The sequence below is a fragment of the Mustela putorius genome, unplaced genomic scaffold (genome assembly GCF_011764305.1).
Source record: "Mustela putorius furo isolate JIRA1106 unplaced genomic scaffold, ASM1176430v1.1 tig00003846_pilon_pilon_pilon, whole genome shotgun sequence".
Taxonomy (NCBI): Eukaryota; Metazoa; Chordata; class Mammalia; order Carnivora; family Mustelidae; genus Mustela; species Mustela putorius.
The window spans coordinates 20,655,692-20,671,409 of NW_025421999.1; the positions used below are offsets into that span (position 1 = coordinate 20,655,692).

At 37.9% G+C, this 15,718-nt stretch overlaps 2 protein-coding genes and 1 pseudogene across 4 annotated transcripts in view; 2 read left to right on the forward strand and 1 right to left on the reverse strand.

The window, feature by feature from the left end:
* The window catches only part of XKR9 (XK related 9), a 46,906-nt gene extending 40,693 nt beyond the window's left edge, over window positions 1–6,213 (reverse strand). Inside the window, exons 1-2 of the mRNA XM_004762384.3 lie at window positions 5,937–6,213; window positions 3,542–3,622 (exon numbers count right to left, since the gene is read on the reverse strand). The gene's annotated coding sequence lies outside the window, so the exon portion shown is untranslated. The remainder of the gene's footprint in view (window positions 1–3,541; window positions 3,623–5,936) is intronic.
* On the forward strand, window positions 213–557 carry LOC106006803 (annotated as a pseudogene).
* Window positions 6,214–6,310: 97 nt separating the features above from the next.
* Window positions 6,311–15,718, forward strand: part of LACTB2 (lactamase beta 2) — a 33,569-nt gene continuing 24,161 nt past the window's right edge. For all 3 annotated transcript variants that reach the window (XR_200185.3, XM_004762380.3, XM_004762378.3), the window contains exons 1-2: window positions 6,311–6,511; window positions 12,170–12,333. Coding sequence is in view for 2 of the 3 variants with exons in the window: in XM_004762380.3 (XP_004762437.1) it covers window positions 6,390–6,511; window positions 12,170–12,333 (286 nt within the window). In the remaining variant the exon portion in view is untranslated. The remainder of the gene's footprint in view (window positions 6,512–12,169; window positions 12,334–15,718) is intronic.

Consider the following 15,718-nt stretch of genomic DNA (forward strand, 5'->3'; position numbering starts at 1 on the left):
ATTGTGACCCCTATTTTATAAATATGGGCTGAATGCAATCTACAGACAAGATCTGTCTGACTTGGCAGCTGCTCCCATACTTCCTGGGGTACTTGTGTCTGGGCCCTTTGTACCTACCAGTGGTGCTTTCTGGTAGAGGCATGGAATTGATGGCTGCAGGCTCTGGGCTGGGATAAACCTCTCGGTGGATGCAGGGGCACCAAGCCAGAGCTATGGGCAGTGTAGTAGTAGCAAATGGACTGACCATTACTGCTGCGGGATTTGCAGGCTGTTATGTTTTGCAAGCCATGAAGCATATAGAGCTTCAAGCAAAACAAGTTTTCAAAGTCTACCAAAATCTACCTTCAGTGGCAGCTATTACAGAAGTGGGTTTGACCACAAAGTGCCCAAACAAGAGGCAGCATTAACAGCAGGTGTAAGCTCTACTACCAATAATGGAAAAGAGATGCTCTTCTACAAATTGTACTTTTTAATCACCCTAAAAGGGAGGACCTCCTTATACAGCAGGAAAAATCAATGAAGCTAAAGATATAATACAAGGTCAAGACAAAAAGTGAAGTAAAAGTGCAATGAGTTTTAAGTTCTTACTAGTTTATGTTTAGAAGTACTAGCTTTTTATAATAAAATGTCTCAAAGCTAAAAAAAAAAAGTTCTATTCAACAATGTTTTTTTAACTTTCCTAATTGCCAATGTTTCATGTAAAACACAGATTTTTCACTGCTATCAAAAAATTGAAAGATGTGTTACAATAGACTGACCTTTCTTCATGAGCTGTGGATGCCCTAGATGGGGCATGTTCTCTCAAGTTCACCACAGTAGCCCACGACCCCTTTTCAGTCATTTCAGCAGCTGGGTCTCAATGACAATAAAGCTACCTACTAGCTGTGTCCTCAAACATGTTCTTTTACCTCCCTATGCCTTATTTTCTTTCACTTGAAATATGGAAAAAATAATGGCATATAGTTCATAGGGTTGCGGTGAAGACTAAGAAAGAGGACATATATAATACATATAAATTTCTAGGAAAGTACTTGGCAAACAGAACTCAATAAATGTTGGTTACCATTATTACCTTGCCTGCCTGAACCCTATAAGCATCTGAGTTTGTAAACTTTGACTTCACATTAAAGAATGTTAAGTTAAAAAAAAAAATACTATGGCATGATCACAAAGCTTTGAAAATACAAAAAAAAAAATATGACTGGAGGAATAAAAAAATGTTAACAGTAGTTTTATCTGGGGAATTAATAGTATTATAAATGAATTTTTTTCCTCTTCTTATTCTTTTCTATATGTATGAACTGAATGTTTTCCCTCCAAAGTTCTTACAAAATACTAACCACCAATGTGACTGTACTTAGAGATGGGCCTCTAAGGAGGTAATTGAGATTAAAAGGAGTAATAAGGACAGGGCCCCAATCCAATAGGGCTGATGTCCTTATAAAAAGAAGAGACAACAGAGACCTCCCCCCTACACACACTCCACTCCCATACCCACACAGGAAAGGCCACATGAGTATGCAGCTACAAAGCAATCATCTGCAACTCAAAGTGAGAGGCCTCACTAGAAACCAACCCTGCTGGCACCTTGATACTGGACTACTAGTCTCCAGAACTATGAAAAAATAAATGTCTGTTGTTTAAGTCACAAAGTCTGTAGTTATTCTGTTACGGCAGCCCAAGTAGACTAACACCCTACATGTTCTATAAAGAATGCTTATCACTTTAAAAACCAGGAGGTGAAAATGTTACTGAAAACACACACCAGCTAATACTTAGTGTTCTTGTCATTTTACCACTTACAAGTTTTTGTTTAAAGTTTTCAAAATAAAACTAAAAGGTATTTCACTCTTCATAATGGAAAAAAAAAAAAAATCACTGTCACTAGCTTCCCTGACAAGAATGCTATGACCAATGGGATGGATAACAGTAATTTTAAAATCTGAGTTTTCCCAAAAGAGCAGGCCATGAATTTCCATGTGTTAAGTTTCTTATCTTAAAATGAAAGACATAAGTATGGAGTTTAGAAGGATGAGACTTAATCAGAAGGTTCTGTTCAACTGAAAATACTTACTTAGAACCTACGATGTGCTGTTCTAGGCTTTGGGGATATAGCAAATGACAAAAGAAACAAACAAACAAAAAATCCCTGCCCTTGTGTAATTTACATCTGAACAGAGAAAGACCGTCAATTAACAATAAAAATAATATTATTTATTAAATAAATTAATTAATTGAATATTATATTGGAAGGTGATAAGTGCTAAGGAAAAAATACAAACCTTGGTGTTGGAAGTAGAGACCGGCACATCATGAGTTGCATTTTTAATTAGAATGGTCAGGACAGAGAGTACCTGGGTGGATTAAGTTAAGTGTCTGGCTCCTGATCTCAGTTCAGGTCTTGAATGATCAGGACAGGCCTCCCAGAGAAGATGGCATATAAGTAGTGAAATTAGTCATTTGAATATCATGTGTAAAAGTGTTCCAGGTGGAAAGAAAAGCTAGTTTGAAAATCTAATGTACCAGACTTCAAATATGTCCTCCAGAAACAAAAGTTCCACAAAATATTGGCAAATTCCTTACCATGGTAATACTGGATGTGTTTAATGTGCATCCAGTCCTACTCTAATATTCTAAAAAATGTAACTTCTTAAGCTTCACTATGTAGGGAGGAAAAGAACATCACATATATAATGGAAAAATAGTAATAACAGTAGCTATCATTGCTCAGTATCTACTCAGTGTGTGGAGTACTATACATACATTTACTTTAATACTCACAAATCTCTTTGGGAAGGGTGTTATTGACCAAAACACTGAGACTTAGAGATTTTGGGTATTTAGATGAGTTATCTCTAATAAGTAAATCATTTTAATATAGATAATTTCCTTAACATTACAGATTTTAATACCTAAGCACTCCACATGTACATTTCTTAACCACTCTCCCCACAAAGAGAATTTCCTTTACCCGGCTATGGATATAGAAAATACTAGCAGTTTTGAAATAAATTTTACAAGACAAGAAAAATACTTTCTAAGAAACATAGAAACTCCATTATTAGCAAAACATTTTCAACAGACTAATGTGACATGGCAATGTCTCTATTCCTAATTTAATCAGGCAGAACATAATGCCAACCAAAAAGAAAACTACAAAGCAGGAAAATAAATATAGCAGCTCTTATAAAGAAAGCCTACACCTCCTTCAATAACCATATAGTGACTTAACTTGTATGAAGGCTAGTTCATCTCTATCCCTACAGTTAATCACTTTTTCCAATTATTACCTTAGGAGAAATAATACCACCTATAAAGTTTGACTTTACAGAGAATTCATGACACTTGCTGACTAAATAGGACAGTTTCAATCCACTTTCATTCAGAGGTCAACTCAGCTATGTGGCTAACCAGCTGCCAGCCAAATGACCTTTGCTCACTGTACATAATCTCTTGGTCATAAGGCATATGTATGAAGAAGTAAAAACTACCAAACTTTCATTTGTCAACCAAATTCAACACATATAAAATGGAGACTTACTTGTCAAGTATAAAAAGCCTTCTTTAACTCAAAGTCTCTCCTGGAAAATCTTCATCATGGGAATCTTTTATTTCTTGTTCACTGAAAATGAGTACCATTAAAGGGCGTGTAAACCTTTCAGCACGAATACTAAAATGAAACTGAAGTCATCTGTTAGTCATATGTGGGATTTTTTCATCTAGTGATAAGAGAGTTTGTATCATTGCAACTACAGTACACCCCTTTATAATTGTCACATTGGGAGAAGGAATAACATGGCTCCTCTCACAGGCTGACTAGGTTACAAGGTTTAACTGTATTCAAAATTTAAGTTTTAAGAAAATACAATTTACCTCACAGAATATCCAAGTAGACAAAGTAGACAACAAGTGTTTGAAAAGGAAGGAGAGAGATTCTTACATTTGAAGTACTCTGATAAAGAATTCACAAAGTATTTTTTAACTTAGTCTTACCTTTTTCAAACTGTACACCTTAAAACCTGTGTCCCAAAAACATGATTGTTGGTTTCCCAAAATAAATACTACAGTTGTTCTATTTCCAAGCCTTTTCTCAAGATTATTTACTGTCTAGAATGCCTTTCCTACCTCCATCTACCTGATAAGGTTATATCAAGTCCTTTAAGGATCAGCTCAAAACCCTACCACCTTTAAGCTTTCCCAATCTTCCCAATTAATTTGACTCTCTCTCTTCCTCCTTGCAATCCTATCACTTCAACTATACTTCTCTAGGATTTACTCAGATATTCTTTAAAATAAGATAATGTATGTCTCCTTCCTGGTAATAAGCCTCTAGAAAGCCAACTATAATTTTAACACCCACCCCATATGTCTATAATAATACTATGCATACTGTAGGTAAATGTAACTGAACAGAATATAAAATCTTTGGGTTTTTTTGTTTTATTTTGTTTTTTGGTGGGCAGGAAAGCAAAGTTTATTGAGTTTTATTGGGTACAATGCTCCCGAAGAGGGCAAGGACCCCAGAAGATTGCCCAAAATCATTCTTATTTCTTGGACAAGAGCTTAAACTTCAAGTCACATACTAAACATATCCACAAAGACAATTTTGTAGTAGCAACCTAGAACTCTCTTCTAAGTTCAACCCATATTTACCCAAAGTCTACTACAGATTTCTTTACCAGGATATCCCACAATCATCCCAATTTTAATTTGTCTAAACCAAGTTAACTACCCAAATTCTATTCCCCCTCTTCAGGTGGTAGCTCCTTGTATGACTCAACTGAGGTCACTAGAGTTTTAAATTATTTGTTAAGTCCATTTGGCAGATGGAAGACCTTGGCAATGAATTAAAAGAAACAGAGCTGTAAGCCACAAGGGAACTCTATTTTAAAACAAAAAACCAAGGGATAAAAAAATGGAACTGCCCACCAGTCCCAGAAATTGCTGTTCCACCCTCTTCTCAAAGGTTTGTTGAATTTCCAGCACCAGGTTTTTCAAAAGAGAAAATGGAGATAGCTTCCTGACTGAATAGCCATTAAGAGACTACAAATAAATAAAACTGGGGAGTTGAAAGTAACTGATGTGAGGAATTTTGATGGTTCTTCAAACATTTTTTTTAAAGGGCATATTGCCCTTTCAGCAAAGGTTTTTGAAACACTTTTCCATTACAAGTACATCTTTGAGACACAAGGCAAAGAAATTTGTCACCCATAAAACAGGTGTGTCTTTCAAGAAATCCAGAATATTAAACTAACGATTTGTAAAACAAATACTGTAAAATGGTAGTCTCTTCTTCAGAAACACCTGCAAAAAAAGTGTTAAAATATGTTTCCTAAATTTTATAACCACAAGCATCTAATGTGTCATTCTCCTACGTGTTTTGAAAAAGACAAATCGGGACAGCGGATATGGGACAAAGCTATGTATCTCTTTTGCGGTAGCTTACGTACAACTATCATTACTCAATGAAATGGATTGTAGAATCTGCGCATTTCCTGTTAGGCAAATCGTAACTCAATTTTTTTTAATAGGAAGGGGTGGTTAATACTGGGATAGTCCAAGCTTAGCAGATTAGAAAAGGGCTCCTCATTAGCGAAAATGGGACAAAACTCAAGGCCGAGCTAGGTCTCTGGACAGGAACACAGCAGAAGGAGAGAGGCCCAAGCTCCCTGAATCTAACGAGAGGGGGACAAGTGTTGGGGCAAGACAGCCAGGAACACGGCTTCAGACCCTGAGCTGGGTTCACACAGCTGGCACCCCGCCAAGTCTCCGAATCCCCGTTTCATCTGTAGAACAAACATTAAAAGTGTCTTCCTCCTCGTGTCCTTAGGAGAATTAAGTGAGATAGTGTTTAGAAAAAGGACTTAGCATGGCAGTGAGCACTAAGTAAATACTAGTTGCCCCTATTTATCATAAAAAGCAAACAGGTTTCTTACCTCACACACAAAACACACACACACTGCCATTGCCTGAAAATAAGAAGCCCTCCTTCCAAGAATTTAGTGCTCCGCAACGAACCCCAAATCGGCCTGCCCTGTGCTCCACAAGACTTCCCAGATTACACGGTCTCTCGTCCACTGGGATGAACGCCACAAATTGCTGTGAAATCACCTCGTTGTGACAGGAAATGGCGCGCGGCCAGCAGAACGCAACCTCGCCTCGAGACGCCTCACGCCTCGCGCCCTGGACTGCGCTCCCGCCTCCGCCTACGGAGCCCGGGCGGCGTCAGGTGACCTCTGGCCCCGCCCCCCGCACAGCAGGCGATTTCCCCTCCGCCTGCTCGCGCCTCCTGGGCGACTGCTGGCCCCGCCCCACCTCGTCCTCCGCATCCGCCTAGTCGCCGCTTCCGTGTTCAAGTCGTTGCGCCGCCGCGGGCTGCAGAGGCGGTCATGTCGGCTGTTTTGCAGCGCATCGAGCGGCTCTCCAGCCGGGTGGTGCGCGTCCTGGGCTGTAACCCGGGACCCATGACCCTGCAGGGCACCAACACCTACTTGGTAGGGATCGGCACCAGGTAAACGTCCCTATTCCTCTCTAACAGACGTCCCGGCCTGCGGGACGCCCAGAGCTGGGGCTGGGACGACTGCTCGGCGAAGGCGGCCCTGCAACCTGGAGCTCAGTGTCCAGTCCGGTCCAGGCAGCCGCACCGAGGACCACCTTCCGACGCCCCCATTCCAGGCCTCCCCCAAGTCGCTGCAATACCGGCTGGTAACCTACCTCAGAAATGACTAATGAGGGTGAAATAGTGAGAAAAATCAAAACTACCAGCTTTTGAAACCCAATGGGCTTTGCCTAATGTTAAATGTTTAAGCTGTTGAGTGTTTTAAACTGTGTTTAAGCTGTTGAGAAATTAGGATCGCCTGGAGTTAGAAATCCAAGAAAGCATTTACTTTGCTCACCTTCTGACTTTTCACTAGTGTTTTGCTCAAGAGTCTAACTTGGCCCTTCACAAAAGTGGTTAATTGTGCTGAGGCCTTTTTCTTAACTAAGCGGCAGAGGGCAGGATTTTCATGCTTCCAAATTGCTGGAGTGAAACACCAAGGAGCCCCGTAGTTCTTGGGAAAGAGGAGCAGACTAATTTTAGTTTTCGTTACTATTGTGTAACCTCATTTAAGTTACTTTGCATATGGAATAACCTATATGTATTTCTAAGATTCTTCTCTTGTTCAGCTGCATTATTTTAGTGTAATTTTGCCTAAGTGGTGAGTAAGATACGGTGTACTTCACAAATGTGCATGAACAAAATTTTATATGCTTCGTCTTTAGTATACCCTAGGTAATACAAAATAAAAATAAAATACAGTTCCCCTTAAGCGTAGAATTTAATTGTATATTTCAAGATGTGTTAAAATTAACATAACTGATTTCTAAAAAACAGTTTAGTAGTAATTGGAGTTTCCACTTGAAGTATCTGCTGGATTTGCCTTTTTCCAGTAAATCAGAATTTTAGATGGAGCAGAATGAAGGAACTAGAAGTACTGAAGTCAGACAGGCAGAAGTTAGGTTCAGAAGAAACAATGCAGGGTCCAGTAGGTACAGGAGCTTTATTTTAGGCAGCCTCCAGAATCTAGGACGATAGAGAATTCAGCGGAAAAAAATACTTTAGAGTGGAGTCTGTCTTGTCTGGGACTCCCTCACCCCAGAAGTCCATAGGCATTCTCTTCTCTCTTCAGTGTGTCATGTTAAACTAGTTCTAACATCAGTACCTATTCTAAAAATTGACTATAGTCAAAATTGCCCTAAAAAGTCTCTTAGAGATCATGTACAATCATGTACATCATGTACATCTAAGTACATCATGTACTTAGAGATCATGTACAATCATGTACATCATGTACATCTAAGTACATCATGTACTTAGAGATCATGTACAATCACAAGAAGTTTGGTGCAGCCTGCTTTTTCTTCCAGCAATAAAGCAGATGGCTGGTTCTGTTTGAAAACCAGATGAAGAAGTTGGCTTGCATTTAGGGGCCATGTTGTATGAAAAATACATACTGTTATCTTTAAACACTAGAACCACATTCAGTGTAGCAAAGTGTTTGTGCTAAAAAGAGACATAAAGAACCTGAAAGTAACTGAGAGAAGACATTCATGGTCTCCCACTTTACTCACATAAAGTCATGGGGTGGAATGGCCAGTGGAATCACTCATATGTGATACATATATGGATGAATCCATATAGTCACGCTAGAATAAGTAAGTTAGTGTGTAGATAATGCTACTCTACTGTATAAAGTAGAAGTCAGATGGCAAGCAATGAATACTAACTGGGTTCAAGTAAGAGGTTCAGATATTGGTATCCACCTGTCTGCACAAAACTGTTCTAAGATCACAGCTGGCTCCTATATCACCAAATCCAATGGCATTTTTCCATTCCCATTTTATTTGAACTTCAGTATCTTTTGACACTGTTGACCATTCCCTCCTTGATTTGCTAATGCCACATTCTCCTGGTTTCCTTTTACCTCTCTGGCTGTTCTTTCTCAATCTCATTCATGGAATCCACCTCTTTACCAGATCTTTAAGTGTGTGAGTTCCTTAAGATGTAATCTCAGTCTCTCCTATTCTCATCTATATTCCCTACCTAGGTGATCTTACCAACTTCCTTCGTGTCAAATGAATTTCCCTAAATGAATTTAGGGAATACCAAATGAATTTCATTTGGAAATTCATTTGGATTTCAAATGAATTTTCCCTAAAGCATTACTAAACCTAGTGTGATGCCTAGTGTATAGGTACTCAGTAACATTTGAATGGATAAATAATAGATCTTCTGAAGTGTATTTCCATGTTTCTCTTCTGCTCAAGAAACTCTAAAAGCTGCAGTTTTAACCTTTATTACCAAAACTGTAACTCCCTGGAGGGCAAATAGTTTATCTTTTAATAGGGAAAGGCAATCTAATGTAGTAATTAGAGTTAAGACTCTGTACTCTTGTCACCTAAATCCAAACCCTAGCTTATGACTTCAGACAAGGCAGTTGATTATCTAAGCTTCAGGTTCTTTATCTGTACGCTGAGAATTGAATAGCATCCACCTCAAAGGATATTATGAAGATTCAGTGAAATTTAAATGAAAAATCTAATCAAAAGCACTTAACAAATCCTAGCATATGGAAAGCATACTATTATGTTAGCTACTGTTATCACTTCTTCCATCATAGCATCCAGACAACACTAGGTTCATGGTAGGTGCTCAGAAAATACCTAATGATTTGCATCTTATAATGAACATAACACAGTATCTTATACATGGTAATCATTCATTAGAATTTGAACTAAACTTATTCAACATATATATATTGAGTGCTTACTTTGTGGCCAGGACTATTCTAGATTACTAGGAGTACATCAACAAATAATAATTCATTTATAGTAACTCAGACCTGATTTTATCATCTCTTCTCTTCCTCCTCTACCAGAATCAGGGGTTCTTAATTGGAACTCTATGGTCCTAAAAACGATATAGTTCAGGGAGTCTCACCTTAGCGGGGCGGGGTGGGAGGGGCTGAATTATGCCCTTATTAAAATACCTCAAACTGAAAATTAGCCTTTATTCAATTATAAATATGGACAACAAACCATAGTAGTAGTAGCAGTACCTATGATTTTTTTCTCTAATATTTTCATTGCATATTATAGTCATGATAGATATCTCAAAATTGCATGTGTATTCATCTCCATTTAGAAATTATGATCATTGGGGCACCTGGGTGGCTCAATGGTTAAGCGTCTGCTGGGCTCCCTGCTTAGCTCAGCGGGGAGTCTATTTCTCCCTCTTCCTCTGCCTGCTGCTCTGCCTACTTGTGCGTGCATGCACACGCACTCCTTCTCTCTTTCTTAACAATAAATAAAATATTTTTAAAAAAGAAAAGAAAAGAAGTTATGATTATTCTAAGCTTTGATGCTGATCTTGTTACTTTATATGGTAGTAAAGAAGCACATGTAACACTATAGCATAATGTTTTTTAATTTTGATAACTATTTCAATAGAATTGATTTATTTTGTAATCTTACATGTTTTATTTTATACACTCCAAAAAAATTATTCTGAGACTAGTCCATAGCCCACACTGCCAAAGGGGCCCAAAACATCAAAAAGGTTAAGAACCCATTACCTAAAGTTGTCCATCAAAACCTACTGAAGTATTCCCCATATTCAAAGAAAATGGGCATTGCAGTTAGAAAGGTGTGGGTTCAAAGGTGTGCTGGAATTCGTTAAGTCTAGGCAAGTTACGGTATTACATATATGTCTGATATGTCAAGGTCTCAGTTTCCTCATCTGTACAATGAGAGTAAAATTTTGGGATTGTTTTGATGATTAAATAAAATGAAAGATAGCCATTACCTTATTTATTCATCCAACAAACATTTACTATCAAGTACATGCCACCATCTAGATCCTGGCAAAATCAGACCAGATTTCTCCCCTCAAACTTAAATTTGTAAGCTGTGAGAAGGTGTGGAGATAGGCAAAATTAATAAACAAGTATATATATAATATGTCACATGGTAATAAGTGCTATGAAGAAAAAGCAAGGAAAGATGGCTGGCAGCGTCATCAAAATTCATCATAACCCAAACCATATTTATCTCAAATTTGCTCCCTCCAGTGTTTATAGTCTTAATTAATCACACACCAGTCATCTTACCTAGAAACCTCAAAATCATTTTTTCCCTTTCCTTCCAGATCCAGTTGTTTAAAAAAAAATCCTGTTGATTGTGCCTCCTAAATGTTTTTTAACCACCACCTCCATATATATCCACTGCCTACAGAACCTCATAATGTATTTGTGGGCCAGTATATCCATCTAGTTTCCCTTTCTCCAGAAGGGGCAGTTATAATTCTATGTACTTGTAAAGTAGAGCCATTGCTCTATGGAACTTAAGGTGTAGATAAAACCCTGTGGATCACAAGGCCATTGTCCCACCTCCACCCCGACCCCTCCCCCATTGGAGGAGAGTTTGGTTTTTTTGGCTGTGCATCTCAGGGAACAGGGTTAGGGAAACAAACCATCCAATATAAAATAGCCATTCAGATATTTCAGGTCATATTTACCCCATTTGAATGTTCTGCAGAATGTTGTTTATCTGTCCCTGTTACTGTTTGTTCTCATAGATTCCTCTTCCCACTTTCCACTAGAATGCAAACAGGATTTTTTGTCTTGCAAGAAAGGCATGGCACATAGTAGATAATTTATAGTTAATAATGTATTAATGAGTGAATGACTGAGGCTTTTCATCAAGACTAACCTTCTCTCCCCCAACCTGAATTAGGGAGGTACTATTGTGAAGCAGCATGAATTAAAAATTTATGAGTTGGTTCTTGAGGAGGAAGATGTCCTGCTTATATATATATACACATATATATGTTATATTTATATACATATTTATATATATTATTTACATATATGTAAAATCAGGAAAATTTTATAGAGAAAGACCATCATCCCATGAAATGGTGAGGAAGGGCAAACAGAATAAAGAAGGTTCAGAACCACAAGCAGAAAAATATAACTGATAGGGTTGTTTAGGTAAAGAAATAAAGCAACTCAGACATCTCCCCATGCTTCCCTATTCCTTTCATTTTCATGTGGAAGGAAGCCATGTAAAACTTTAATGATAAGTTTTGCATGTAGTGCAGAAGACTAGGTTTCTTGAGGAATACCTCTGAATCTAATTCTTTCATATCTATGAGACGTCTGAATATGTTGTAAAAGATCTCAAAGGCAGAGTGGATAAAAGCACATATTCTGGAGACAGAATACCCAGGTTTGAATGCTCGCTTTGCCATTTATTTGCAGAGTAACCTTGGGCAAGTTATATAATAAAATACCTCCTTTAAATATTTGTGATGAATAACACAATTGTTAAAGTATGTAAGGTCTTTGGAGTAGTGCCATATTTAAGTGGTATGTAAGTATTCAATATTATTGTGCCTTGAACTTGCCAAGTTCAGACTTATATGGAGCTCTAAGATTTTTTCAGAGAACTTTTCTTACAGTGAGATTACAATAGTTAGGGCAAAATGTCATATAGCTGGTTTTCAAGCAGGTTGAAAGCCAAGCAATTTAAGCAGTTTCTTAAATGTAATGGGAATTATCTGTGTGAGAAATATGCTTCTATTAATTCTGTGTTCCAATTGTGTGATTACCGTCCATTTAATTTTCAGGAGAATCCTCATTGACACTGGAGAACCAGCAATTCCAGAATATATCAGCTGTTTAAAGCAGGCTCTGACTGAATTTAACACAACAATCCAGGAAATCATAGTGACTCATTGGCACCATGATCATACTGGAGGCATAGGAGATATTTGTAAAAGCATCGATAATGGTAAACAGAAAACATTAATTAAGCTCTTTGAGAAAAACTATGTTCTCAGAATATTTATTTCTGTTACAGAACTAAGTAAGCCGGTCAGTCATTTACTGAATACCTCATATACTTAATGGTACTTTTAGAAATTAATATACTTTTGATACTGCCCCCAATTTTAACAAAAGAGGAAAAGAAAAGTCCTATTTTCTATTTCAAAACTCTCATCCCTCTTAATTTTCCCCTTTTCCCAGGGGAGAATGTTAGTGGATTTTGTATGTAGTAGTAATAATGACAGTTGCTGCTTCAGAGTTAATACTAACTAACCACTCTTGAGCATTTACTATGTGCCAAGCACTGTGATAAACACTACATGGGTCTGTGAGGTAGCTTCTATTACTGTCCACACTCTAAACATGATCTCAGGTCTTCTATAACTTTAAGGCAATTACTATGATACACGAAAATCCTGGGGAAAGATCATTGTATTGACAGTTCTCCATCCCTGAAAGTTCTGACACTTTACCATCTTGGTCCTTTTACCCCCATCTCACAATCACACACATCAATTCCTTCCTTCCTTCCTTTAACAAATTCAAGTGACCATTCTTGCCCAGGCCCTGTTCTTGGTGCAAGGGATGTGGCAGTGCACAAAACAAAGACTCTGCTCTCCTGAAGCTTGCATTTTAGTAGGGAAGGTAAATGGTAAATAAATAATAGGTCAGAGGTGATAGGTGCTATGAAGAAAAATAAAGCTAAGTGAAGAAAAAGGGGAGAGAAAATAAAGTGACAGAAGGCAGTAGCTTGTATCTAAGGTGGCTAGGGAGAGGGAGAAAGCTATACAGGTATCTGAGAGGAGCCTATGCCAGACTGAAGACATTGCAGGAGCAGAGCTACTGGAATTGGGGTATACTTGGCAAGTTCAGGGCAGATGAAGGACAGGAGGGTCAGGAACATTCATTCACAGAAGGGACATACATACACATTCATCTTATGTTTTTAAATATTTTTAAATGTCTTCTTTTTAGGACTTGAGACTACAATTAGGACACCAAGGTGTTATCAACCAAAGCACCCCAGATCACCAGGCTGCCCATTAAAAAAAATGCTTTAACCTCACTTTGTTATCCTCTAGCCTCCTTTTGTACAATCCTAGAGGACTGTATGCCACAAGAAACCATCTTTCAGTCTAACTTCTCCTCACCTTTCTCTTGTCTATCTACCCATTACATTTTGTGAATTAAAAAAACTATGCTAGACAATTATCATATGATCTCATATGATATGAGGAAGTAGAGATGCAACATGGGGGATTAAGGGGGTAGGAGAAGAATAAATGAAACAAGATGGGATTGGGAGGGAGACAAACCATAAGTGACTTTTTTTTTTAATATTTTATTTATTTATTTGTCAGAGAGAGAGAGAGAGAGAAAGAGAGCATGCTAGCACAGAGAGACAGAGTGGTAGGCAGAGGCAGAGGGAGAAGAAGGCTCCCCGCCGAGCAAGGAGCCTGATGTGGGACTCGATCCCAGGATGCTAGGATCATGACCTGAGCCTAAGGCAGCTGCTTAACCAACTGAGCCACCCAGGCGTCCCATAAGTGACTCTTAATCTCACAAAACAAACTGAGGGTTGCTAGGGGGAGGGGGATTGGGAGAAAGGGGGTGGGGTTATGGACATTGGGGAGGGTATGTGCTATGATGAGTGCTGTGAAGTGTGTAAACCTGGTGATTCACAGACCTGTACCCCTGGGGATAAAAATATATTATATGTTTATAAAAAATTAAAATTTAAAAAAAAAACTATGCTGAAGGTTCTTGACTAGCTTTGGCCAAATTTTTTAGCATGAGTTTTAATTTAATGTTAAATTAAATATTAATGTTAAACATTTTAAATGTTTATGGCCTACTTTTTCTCCTTCATAAATCAACTTTATTGACCTTGAATTTGTATACATAAAATTTAGCCATTTTAAGAATATAGTTTGATAAACATCTTTGTGACCAATCTAGTCAACATAAAGAATACTCTCATGACCCCAAAAAGAGGTCTCCTCCTGCCTGTCTGCAATGATTCCCCCTCTAGCAACCACTGATCTGCTTTATTTCACTATATTAATTTTGCCTATTCTAAAATACCACATAATGGAAGCATACAGAATCACTATCTGGCTTCTTTCACACAGCGTCATGTTTTTGAGATCACCTATGTTTCAGTATCAGTAGGTTTTTCCATTATTGCCAAGTGGTAATCCATGGGAGGACTATACCAGGATTTGTTTATCCATTCATCTGTTAATGGACACCTAAGCTCTATCTTTAAATTAAAAATTAGGAGTACATGAGTGGTTCAGTTGGTTAAGCATCTGACTCTTGATTTCAGCTCAGGTCATGATCTCAGGATCATGAGATCCAGCCCTGTGTTAGGCTCCATGCTCAGTGAAGAATCTGCTTGAGATTCTCTCCTCCCGCGGCCCCTCCCCCTGCATGTGCACACGCACATGCACACTCACTGTCTCTCTCTCAAAAATAAAAAAAAATCTTTTTTAAAATTTTTAAATCATTTTTTGCTCCATACAAAATAATGAATATTTGCATAATAGATTATGATTTAAAGAAGATAAAGGCGATTTTCCTCGTAGCCACTAAAATTTTAATACTTTGAAAACTAGCTCATCAACTTTCATTCTGAACTGTATTGAAGCTAGACCAGCTGGATGTAGACCTTGAGTTGCCCAGCACTGAAACAGTTCAGAGGTACCTTTCAGAATCTCCCCTCAAGAGTCCATGTATTTCTTCATTCTCTAAACCCTTAATTGCTAGCATTCTTGTTCCATTTTGTTCTACTATTTTCTTTGCTCCATATCATTTTACTACTTCAGTTAATTATTAGTATGGCAGAAATTTGTCAGCTGCTTTATGATGCTAACAACCTGTGGTTTTACTGGCAACACCAAAATTACAAATGTCATTTCTAAGATTCCTTTGAAAAGATACAGCAATCTTGCTTTCAAACATTTAAGATACAATCAGTGTATAATTCTAGAACTCCCAGTGGCTGGCAGGAAGCCACAATTTTACTAGACATGAGAACTATATAGCCCCAGGCTGCCCCAGTGTTTTGGCTTCTTTTTGAGTAAATCTTATAAAATATATTTTGTGACCTGATAAATATGTGATTTATTTTGCTGCTGAAGTTGGGTCTTTGCCATATATTTCCCATCCCGGTCTTAAGAGTCAACTGTTTGCTTCTATGCCTCTCAGTTAGATTGTGTTTTCATTAGAAAGTATTATAATATCATGTATTTGCATCAGCTCCCATAATTAGCATTAACAATGATGTTATAACCCATTATTCAAATCTTTAACAAGAAAGATTTTCTACTGTTAAAATAGTCATATGA